The following is an 11,211-nucleotide window of genomic DNA, read 5'->3' as shown; positions in this document are numbered from 1 at the left end:
CATAGAATCATAGAATTCTGGGCTGCGAGCGCACATTGCTGGCTCATGTCCAGCTTTTCATCCACCAGTACCCCCAAGTCCTTCTCATGATATAGGACTGAATCCTGGTTTGGTTTAGAAATATTCCTCACAGTAGAGAAGGAAGAACTATAAAACATGACACAAATGCCCAAAAACTTCCCCCTTTTTTTCAAACTCTGCCTGCCATCTAACAGAGTATCACCTCTCCCTAAAAGCCTCACCTCCCTTTTATTTTTAAACCATCAGGGCTATGTGCCACTTCTGACAGCCACAGTGTGACAGCTTTTACCATGGGAAGTTCATCTTTCTCAGATGGGCTCCTAGTCCTGGCAGTTAGGACAGTGGGGAGCAAGTGGTCATTAGATGGGGGAGTTAACTTATCCAGGCTTGGTGCAAGGGCTTTTTTAGTTCTTACAGAGCTCTCCTACCACAGCAATGAATTTGGTCTGCAGTTGCTATGAGTATTTTTGCAGCATTAAGGGCAAAGTCAGCCCGGATGTATCAAGGTGTTTAGTAATACTTCTATCTCATCCTTTCTACTAGCAAATGGATAGCAAAGCAAATAGGAAAACACTGTGAGCTCAACTGATTCATGGTGCTGCTTCACTTGCAGAATGAGCTGAGCCTAGGTGAAATCCCCTAAGGCCTTTATTGACAGAAAAGGTCAGGCAAAACAGCCTATTCTGGCCTTTCCATCAGCATGGAGAACATGTAAGCAGGCAAAACGCTTTGAGTGAGGATAATTTTGAAGCATGTGGTACAAAAGTATCTGACCAGACTAATTTTTCTGCTGCAACATAATACTTTTCTTGGGCTACTCAGAAGCAGGAAGAACAGCCCTCACTGAGCTTCAAACTTGCCCTGGCAAGATGTCTACTAATAATTGAGCTAGTTAGTTTAGCAATAGCTTTCCTGGCTCTAGTGTTCCTAGACAGCAGATAAGGCTGAGATCAGACTGTAGACATCCCATAAAAGGAAAAAAATGCCACCTTATTCTTTACTATTATCATAAGAAGCAGCAGAAATAACCTATTGCTTGTCACCTCACCTGTCTGTCTGCTTAGGAAGCAGTTTCTGAAACAGAGGAAGTCTGCTATAGCCATTCAGTCAGCCTGGCGAGGCTACTGCTGCCGGAAGGATTTCAGAATGGTAAGAGGCAGGTGTATATATAATTTTTTTTATATATATATATATATATAAAATTGTGTATGTGTGTATGTTTATATACTATGCCCTGCCAGACTGAGTGGAGTATTAGGAATGAAGGTATTCACAACTGAAGGGAGGAGAGGCAAGATGGCAGGGTGTAAAGTCCAAGGAGGGCTCTGGGACCTCTCAGGTCTTGCTGAACCTGTGACATTTCTGCTTTCTGGTGAAATAGTAACCCAACTAGCCTCTGGCAGGCCTGGCTCTGGTGACCTGGCATATGGGTGATCCCACACTTCTTCTAGACAGGAGTCCAAGGCTAACATTTGTGCATCACCACCATGCTATGAGCAAAGTGTCTTCCGCAACTGTTACAGGAAAACTGGGAAGCTGTAAAAAATTACCAGAAAAATCATTATATCAATCTCACATTATTAAAAATATTGGCTGATCTTCTATAGATGGTGGGATTTCTGGGTGAGGAAAGCTACACCATATTGGGGGCACTCATATATTGTGTATTCGTGTGGCAGGGATTATTATTAACATATCCCATACATCCCATTTGCGAGGGGCAGGAGGAGAAACTGCCAGTTTCAGTCAGAAATATTTTCTATTCTGCATCAATGATGCAATTCCTGCCTGAAGAGTCAGGCTGTTGTCCTGCACTCTGCCCCATCCTCCTCTGCTGCTTCTCTTGGTGTTGTCATACTCATCTCTCCAAGGACCTGCCTTTTTTTTTTTTTCCATTCACTTGGCTTCATTTCTGCTCTCTTCCTTCCCTTGTCAAAATCCCAAGCTATCATTGTCACTTCCTGGAGCCACTCCCTAGAACAGGTCCCCAAAAGAATTCTATATAATCTAGTTTTAAAAGCCTATTACTGGCAGAAAATAAAGCATAAAGGGCAGTATTATCGCATTAGTCCCTTCCAGTGTCTTTATCCAGTTACTGAATTTTGTTATCTTCTACTCATCCCAACTTACTCCCAGTCTCAATGATTTTGAACCATAATCACTTCTTTTCCTCCACCTCCTACAGGTTATGCTGGGTTTCGGGCGCCTGCAGGCTCTCTACCGGAGCCGGCAGCTTGCTAAACAGTATGAAGCTACCCGGGCTCATATCGTCAGGCTTCAAGCCATGTGCCGTGGTTATCTAATGCGTCAAAAGATAGCAGAGCAGAAGAAAGCGGTATGTGTTATACAGGCATATGCAAGGGGCATGTTTGCTCGCCAAATCTACCAGAGGATGAAGAGGGAGGTATGCTCACAGATACCTTGTGAACATGTTGTTTCTATGAAGTTCTGATAGAGATTTAATGACCAGCAAGTGTTGCCATAGCACTGGATGTGGATATTTATTTTGGGATATTTTATTTTGAGCTCTTGTCAAGTATGAAAGCAGAGTTTTAAGCAGACAATCTTGTTTACGTTTGCTTTCTGTGTTCATTATCACGGATCAAACCTTCACTGACAGAGCTGAAATGTTTTTGACAGAAGGGAGGGAAAAAGATAAGATGTGCATGTGTATCAGTCACTCCTGCAGGGGAAGATCAATTTCTACAGCAAGGCCTGATAGTGTCACTTACGGATCCATTCAGAAGGGAATCCTAATGCAGTGTGTCTTGGTATGCGCTGCCAGAGAAAATCCTGTACTTACTACCTTGGCGGTCCATAGCATATGGGAGGCCTTTCTGTGATTTCCTTTCTGTATTAATGCTGTACAAAGAGGACAAAGCCAGTTTGCAGATTTCTGCCTGTGGCCTGTTCCCTAAAATGCCAGATCTAGAACTGAGTCCATGTTGGGATAAAGTCCTGGTGTGGACAGCTTGTTAATGGCAAAAGGGAGCCGGCTCAGCAGTTGTGGAAACAGTCACAGAATGGTCCTGTTGTCCACAGAACAAGTGCAAGCTGGAAGCCAGGAATATCTGCTTGGAAGAAGAGAAATGTCTCATCCAAGTCCTTGGACCAGTGCAAGCAGGGGAAAAAGCTATGAGATTAGAAAAGATATTTTGGCAGAGGAACGCTGAATGCTATGTTCCTTGGCTGACAAGATGACTTGCCCAGCTCACACCTGCAGACTTGCTCAAAGATCTGAACACTGCTATATTTTAACAAAAAATGGACATAGTTGTAAACCTATTGGTAACAGTGCTTTAGAAATGGGACAAGGCAAACACATGCACATTTCTGTTTGCAGTATGAGCTGGCACGTTAGCCAAATATGCACAATGCTGTTACAGCTCCCTGACACAAAACATTTTTAAATTTTAAATAATGTGGCTTTTTTTTTTCCCCTGCTGTTAGGAATTCTGTGTTTTTCCTGTATTACCTCTTGTTGATAAAGTTCTTGAAAAATTGCACATCATTACCAGTAGGCCAACAGTCTATAAGGACAGCTGTAAGAGCAAGGCCCTGCTGCTCATGTGCTAGGTATTTGTGACTGCTTAGCAAAAGCAACATTTGACTTCACATCCAACACTGCACTAGCAGAGCTGGACCACACTGTCATAACACCTTTGTAATAGTGTTTTATCCTCACACCCATTCATTCTAGCAGAATGATGTTCCAGTCATGCCTAACCAGCTTCTATGTTTAAAGGAACACCTGGCTACCCCGGAGAGAGAGGAGGCAGAAGCAAGACAAAGGAGGAATGCTGTCGCCAATAAACCAACAAATCATGATGTTATCAGCGACCAAGAAATGGTGGACAAAATTTTTGGGTTTTTACCTTCTATGATTGGAGGCCAAGAAGGACAGGCTCCTCTGGGTTTTGAGGTACAGAGCTGCAGACTGGTAATGGGTCATGTTGATCCCTCATGTAAATCCATTGACTTTGTTGGAATTCCATCAGGTCAATTCTGTTTAATGAACTTCTGTACAGTGAAGGAATGATAGTGAATGAGTCATCCAGACAGTGTCTTTGGGATCTGCTTTCAGAGTCAGTTCCCAAAAGTTTTTGATAACATGCAGTTTGGGGACTATGTGTCTTCAAAAGCTACTGCATAGTTGTTTCTTTGGCACAGCAGACCCTCACCAAATAGTGCCATTCTTTGCATTTTGGCACCAACCACATGTTCTGCTGACAGCACTCTCAGTGATTTTCTGGCTGAAACAAGCTGGAAGTTCGTGACCCAGGTTATCCTGTGTTCTTAAAAGCAAAATTTGAGATATACTGGTCCTGACAGCTGTGGAGGATGGAATCGGGTAGGGAGAGGTAGGCAGAGTAGAATGGTCTGGGTTAATGCAGGTTGTGAGCAATGAGATAGCACCTGGATTTTCCATCAACAATGTTCTTGCTGAAGACCAAGACAGGAAGGTCATATGCAATGGATGCATCTCAGAAGGACAAGCTCTGAGTCCCAGTGATCTGTTGGTAGCAGCTGAAAATGGCTTTGGGGTTAGCTGGAAAGCCAAAAAAAAAAAAAAAGTAAAATAAGAATATCAGAGTACAGGGAAAGAAAATACGCTTCTTCCTCATGTTCTGCACAGGACTTGGAAACAAAGCCTAACAAGCTGGATGAGGTTGACCTGGACATGGTTCCCATGAGTGTGGAGCTAGAAGAGGAAGCAGATGGCTTGGAAGAGTACACCTTCCCAAAGTTTGCAGCTACTTATTTCCAGGGGTCATCTACACATACACATATCCGGAGGCAGCTGCGGCACCCACTACTCTACCATGATGACAAGGACAATGTCCTGGTATCTTGCTCCTTGTTGTTGTTGAACCTGCTCCCTCCACAGCCCTGGCTTCTACAGCTCCCCTCATCCTTGGGTCCCCCAGCCTCTGGCACAGCCCTGGGAACCAGAGACTTTAGAGCCAAGCAGATAGTCCTAAGCACTTGTATGAAAGTAGTAGTTCCCATCAGCATTTTTTGGCACTTTGCAGGCAGGCATTTCACACAGATACCTGCCCAACACAAAATCTCTGGTCACCTTTAGTCTGCCTAAAGAGGGAACTCTGAGGCTTGTTTTGACTTCTCCAGATACCCATTGGGGGCAAAAACAGACTGGAGAGAAGAAGCATCAGAGCTCACCCATCTTTCTGCTCTTGTTAGGGTTGCTGGTCTGTGAGTTAGGACAGAAGGGGGAGGCCCAGGCCTCCAATTTTCCTGTTGAACCACAGGGGGATTGAGGAGGGGAGTTTTTCTTGATGCTAAGCAGCCTTGCAGAATGGAGGATCCCATGCTGCAAAAACTTCGCTATTACCTGGCTTTCTAGTTCTGGGCATGAGGGCTCCTGGAAGAGTTCACTCCACTGCTTGTCTGTCCAGGTGGGTAAATGCAGAGTGTAGTTCAGCCAAGGTTTCTCCGCCTCACTCCAGCCACAGCACACCCGCAAGGTGCCAATAAAGGGAATGGTGAGGGCTCAGCAATCACAGAGTAAATCTGACATTCCCACTAGAGCTGCACCCTCTTCCTTTAACATGAGAGTGTTGTGAATGTTGCTCTCATGTTGTCTGACATGAAAGTAAACTCCCAGTGTAAATGACAGGAGGAGACGGGAATTTTAACAGCTTGGACTGGGTAAAGGAAGAAAATGCTCTCATCTAAACAGGAAGAAACAGCATGAGGCCATTGGTTCTCTTGGCAGTTTCTGACTGTGCTTTCTGCCACTACAGGCTTCTCTAGTCGTGTGGGTTATCATCCTGAGGTTCATGGGGGACCTGCCAGAGCCAGCAATGTTTGCCAAGAATGCCACCACCAGGAGCGGCTCCGTGATGACACAGATATATGACACACTTGGGAGGAAAAACCAGGTCCAGTTCAGGAATGACAGCCCAAATATGGTGAGAGGAGCAGGATATGTTTGTATTTTCATTTGCTTTCCTTGGTTTCTGTGCTGTTCTGCCAAGAGTGAGAAAAGCAAAGGAACCCTTTCATGCTACTGTACTTGAAATGCCAGAAGTGCAAAAGGGCCCCTGTCAGTCATGGAAGGACACTGCAGCTCCTTCTGGCAGGAGGGGACAAAACAAAAACATCTCCACGTAAGCATCTTTCCTTCCTTAATGAATCATTCTTGCTATGCATTAAACTAATTTCCTATAATGGTAATGTATGTTGTAGAGAGAAAGCAGAAAGGATAACAAGATTTCCAAGGGGATCTCTTCCCTGAAGCTGAAACGGTCATCCAAGTTGACAGGGAAGGTAAGAAGTGGAAATAAATTGCTTCCCCTAAGTCTTTTTGCCTGGAACCCTGTCTTCACCTTCTGACAGATGTTATATGACAGCAACCTCCCAGCTGGGAACCTGTTCCACTGCCAAGCCAGCACAGCCATGTATGGAATACCTGGTGCACTGTTCTTTTAAAACTATCCCCATGTGTACTGCTGTCATTCATTCTCTGGCAGATTCACTTGATCCCTGCCTGCTGAAGAGTGACCCCTGAACACAGGGAACAATTTATTATTGAGAACTGTTGGTATTACACAACAGTTTGCCCAAAGCCCTGAGCAGACTGAGAACCACCATGTGCTTAGGGCTGTACAGGACAGTACAAGAAAGTTCTCCTAGCCAGTAATAGTGCTGTAACACTGCGTTTTATGAGTTTGCTTGAGAGAGGGGGAAATATGGTCTGTTCCTAACTGAGCAGAAAGAGTTTTAGCCAGAAAGGTAGAGAAGGAATGTCTCTCATTTCTGGGAGAGCTGCCTGGTAAGAGAGGAGGTTTCTAGAGCACTCTGGGGTTCTGCTTGGTTTCTTTCAGGTGACAGACCAGCTAAGAAGTGGAGAAGAGGCCTTCCAAGAGGACAGTTCGATCTCTGAGAGACCTATGTCCAACCTAGAAAAAGTGCACTTCATTATTGGCAATGCAATTCTGCGCCCTGCCATCAGGTAGGAAATTTGTTCTTCCTTTCTAGGACTGGGCACCCATTACATCAAGGAAATCCAGCATTCCCTTTCCACAGTCCCAGGGCATTTTCCAAGTGCTGGAAATGTCTCGCATTTATCTCTGGGGATTCCTGACTGAAAGCCCAAGCTAGTCACATAGAACTGAGACTGTAGGCCACACACCTCTTTGGAGGATGGGTCACCTTTATCAGAGGGGACGGAGAACGACTCCCCTACTACCTTTTCTGGTATCTTCATCTCATAGTTTAGGTCAGCTGCCTCCATATATGGCTTTCTGAATACCCCACAGATATGCAATGGGGCAGAGCTCAGGGCTGTAATCCAATAACACCTGAAGGTGGAAAACAGCCCTAGTGTGAGGGAGAAGAAACATTCAGAAGACACAATAAGAAGTATGGAGTTAATGTACACTAGGTGTATGAGAGTTGTTTATAACCTCAGTTTCCCAATAGACTGTTTCTGAAACCTCAAGCAATGTCCCCAAATCAGAGATGGTTGAAGGCCGGGCTTGCTGAATATATCAGCCACTAGAAGAAGAAATCCTGCTTACAAGTGGTATGAGGCCGGACCTTAGGCTAAGCATGGTGTGAGGATGAGACAGAAGCTGGTTGGTTCTGACCTGACCCCATGAATTCTCTCCTCCATTTTAGCTCATTTTAGCTTATGCAACACTTTTCTGTAACAAAGCCCATAGGCACAGGCCCTGCCTTGACCTCAGTTGTGGGCTGCATTCCTCTCTATATAGTTGCTTTGTTTCAGTCAAGATGTTCCCAGAAGCAGATCCTCACCTGGCAAAAATTGCCTTCAATCAATGTATCATAACAGCCACAGGCTGTAGATACTGAGGAGTATCTACTCCCTCATTCTGTGTTTCATCATATGTCCTATCTGGGAACAAAAACCTCATCCACCTTGTGTCCTCCCGCATCAGACTTGCCAAATGTGTGTTCCAAGAGTACAGAAATTTTAAGACTATTTTTAAATAGCAGTTTTGTTTGTATGCAGATTTTTGCATCTGTTTCCCATATGTCCTTGCTGCAGGCAACTTGCATTTTCAGAAGCTCACTCTGAAGCACCCTTTCCTCCATTCCTGTCCAAGGACTCACTCCAAGTTTACTAAAAATATAAAATTAAGCAGGGTGTCCCCCTATTCTTATCCCAAAATCCACATAGGAGCAGACAGACAAGAGCCATGAGATACAAGCCACATACTGTAGAGAGCTTAGAGCAAGTTTCACATGTGGAGGGACAGCAATGCCATTTCACAGCTGGATGACCCAGCAATTGTTATCCCTGTACAGCCCCCCTGCTTGTCACAGGAGGTAATCCAGAATGGGATTTGCACTTGAACTGCTTGAGTATCAAGGAGTAGCAAAGGGCACTAAGTACACCTTGAGCCTTTTCCTGCCAAAGCCAATGAAACAGTTATTTCCTGTGGTACATTACAGGTGGTATCCTAGCTAATGTGGTTAAACCTAGCTCAGGTCTACTTCATCATGCTACAATCATGCCAAGCTTGCAGTGGAAACGTAGCCAAAGACAGTTCAGACAGTGAATCATTATCTGTTGCTTTCACATGTTTCATTACAGGGATGAGATTTATTGCCAGATTTGCAAACAACTCACTGAAAACAGCAACAGGAGCAGCTATGCTCGAGGCTGGATCCTCCTGTCACTTTGCCTTGGTTGCTTTCCTCCTTCAGACACATTTGTGAAGGTACATTACTAACCTTCCCTGCAGCAGCTTAAATGCTTTAGCTGATGTGGTTTCTTGTGTATTTTGATGTTTTGATACAAATAGCAACATAAACTGTTTGACTGCCATAGCAGCCAGTGCTGTGATTTTAGCAGAAACTATCTCATCTCATAAGCCTATCTGGGAATTTAAATAAATGATTGCTGTACTCACATTTAATTCTGTTTCATTACATGCCATACAAATCAGGTTCTCTTGTTGATTGCAGCCCTCATTTAGATCTGTAATCTGCAAAGAATTTGGCAAATTTTGTCCTCTCCAGTTCTGCCTTTCCAACACTTAAAAGCTGTCTCCAGTTACAGTCCTAGTGATTAAAAATAGTCAGGAGTCCAGTATTAAAATCACTCCCCATATTTTACTGGTTCTTACCCTACATCTCCAAGCCCTACAAAATGCAATAGAGAGCTGGGCTTTTTTGTCATTTTCTTAAATACATTAATTTCTAAATTTAAATGGATGATAAATCCAGTTCATCACAGAAGAAAAAAACCACCACAACCTGTGGCTCCAACTTGACATCAATATATATGTAAATACAAGCCCATGCTTATACCATGTCAACCAAGATAACAGAGTCATACAGACTCCAAAAGCTGAGTTTATCCAGTCCTTCTCTTCCAACATCCAATCTTAATTGTGGACTTCAACTATTGATATTGCCAGAGAACTTAGTAAAACTAAAAGTAACCATAATCAGCAGCCCTAACCTGCCATTAGCCCTCTTCCCAGCACTTTGGTTCATACAGAATGTCACAAGACTTCAGGCTCTTCAGTTGGAAATACTAACCCGTGCTCTAATCATAAGAATAAAGTCTCCACTGTCTAATATTCATCGTACAGTTAAACACGGTGAATAGACTGACACAAGCCTTCCTCTTTAGTCTAAAAGCTTTGCAGAATGAGGGAAAACTTGGTGTCTCAAACCTCCTTTTCCAAAACACTAATCCCAGCCCTAACCTTTAACACTTTCTGGTGAACTGTAAGCTAACTGATCACTCTAATCTAGTCTATCAGCTGCAGAAGGTTTCTAGTGTTTCATGAGGGTTAGTATTTCCTAACTCTTTCTTATGCTCTCTGCATATAGTACCTGTTGAATTTCATCCACCATGGGCCCACAGGCTATGCACCATATTGTGCTGAACGTCTGAGACGTACCTATGTCAACGGAGCACGGACTGAACCTCCGAGCTGGCTGGAACTTCAGGTAGCAACTCCCTTTTTCATCATTTATATTGATATGTGTCATTTTATGCTGGATTGTATTTACTAACCTGTGCTAACAGATCTTCCTAAGTCCAACAATGGAAGTCAATTGCACAAGGGGATTGAAGACCAACTGCCTTATTCTGGACAGCTTCTTAGATACACCTCTTCTGGCTATTCACTTAACCTAAACCCAGTGGAGGATGTAAGTTAAAAGCTGCAACACATGATTTGCAGGGAGATACCTCCATCCACTCAGGAGCCACAGGCCAGAACCACCTCCTTAGGAAAGCTCTTACCATCATTTGTAGAAAGAACTGAACAGGGCTTATGCTTTTAAAATGGAAGAAGTGTGTATGATAGGGCTACATTGCCCTCCCCCTTCCTTTAAAAGTCACTCTAGTAATTAGAAGTCACACAGACACATGCACACATACCCCACCTTAAGTGAAGACCTCAGTTCAATTCCTTCCTAAATCTCAGTGACCCTATTGCCTAACACACACCTTCCTGGGCAAAATGCTTGCTGCAGGCCATGTCTCCACTGATGCATGTAAGGCTGTACCCAAAAGTTATCAGGCCAAATAAGGCTCACAAAAAGCCTATCAGTCTACACTGTTATGTGATAATCAACTCCCCTGAGCTGTGGGGAGGAGGGAACTTGATTCCAGTGCTGCTCCAGGGATATAATTTATATTTAAGGCTCACCATGCGTTGAAGAAACTGTGTGGGCGTTGGAGATTCACTTAAAGATTGTTGACTAGAGTGTACAGTGTGTGGAGCTCTTAAATCTAAATGTCTTCTTCATTCTTCACAGAAAAGTAAGGTTTGCCCATAATTTGTTTCTCTCATTTGACTCTGACTTACAGGCAACAAAGCAGAAGAAACCCATTATGTTTAATGTCACTCTGATGAACGGCCAAAGCATCACTGTTCCTGCAGACTCTGCTTCCATTGCCAAAGAGATCTGTCAGTTCATAGCAGATAAAACCAAACTGAAGGATGTGTTTGGTTTTTCACTCTACATTGCTGTGTTTGATAAGGTAAAGTGTAGAAAAGTAGAATGAAAGCTCCCTTCTCTTTCTGTGAAGTTGCTGCTGCCCACCCAGCCTCACTGAGGACTCCCTCTGACTTCTGGAAGCACCCCCGTCCCAGCCCTATGCTCAAACCAAATCAGTTTTTAATCCCAGCTGAATCTCGGGAACTGATAATCCTATTCTGCCTTTCCGCTGGCTAG

The 11,211-nt window shown here is 43.9% G+C and overlaps 1 protein-coding gene across 1 annotated transcript in view; it reads left to right on the top strand.

The window, feature by feature from the left end:
* MYO7B (myosin VIIB) overlaps positions 1 to 11,211 on the top strand; it is a 51,097-nt gene that overhangs the window by 20,729 nt on the left and 19,157 nt on the right. Inside the window, exons 20-30 of the mRNA XM_009318994.1 lie at positions 1,086 to 1,170; positions 2,207 to 2,425; positions 3,070 to 3,167; positions 3,763 to 3,943; positions 4,658 to 4,867; positions 5,787 to 5,954; positions 6,232 to 6,312; positions 6,870 to 6,997; positions 8,606 to 8,732; positions 9,856 to 9,975; positions 10,844 to 11,017. Coding sequence (XP_009317269.1) covers positions 1,086 to 1,170; positions 2,207 to 2,425; positions 3,070 to 3,167; positions 3,763 to 3,943; positions 4,658 to 4,867; positions 5,787 to 5,954; positions 6,232 to 6,312; positions 6,870 to 6,997; positions 8,606 to 8,732; positions 9,856 to 9,975; positions 10,844 to 11,017 — 1,591 coding nt within the window. The remainder of the gene's footprint in view (positions 1 to 1,085; positions 1,171 to 2,206; positions 2,426 to 3,069; positions 3,168 to 3,762; positions 3,944 to 4,657; positions 4,868 to 5,786; positions 5,955 to 6,231; positions 6,313 to 6,869; positions 6,998 to 8,605; positions 8,733 to 9,855; positions 9,976 to 10,843; positions 11,018 to 11,211) is intronic.

The sequence above is a fragment of the Pygoscelis adeliae genome, unplaced genomic scaffold, assembly GCF_000699105.1.
Source record: "Pygoscelis adeliae isolate BGI_AS28 unplaced genomic scaffold, ASM69910v1 Scaffold30, whole genome shotgun sequence".
NCBI classification, from domain to species: Eukaryota; Metazoa; Chordata; class Aves; order Sphenisciformes; family Spheniscidae; genus Pygoscelis; species Pygoscelis adeliae.
Note: the sequence above shows the minus strand (reverse complement) of the source record. Positions and strands in the feature narration are given on the sequence as shown.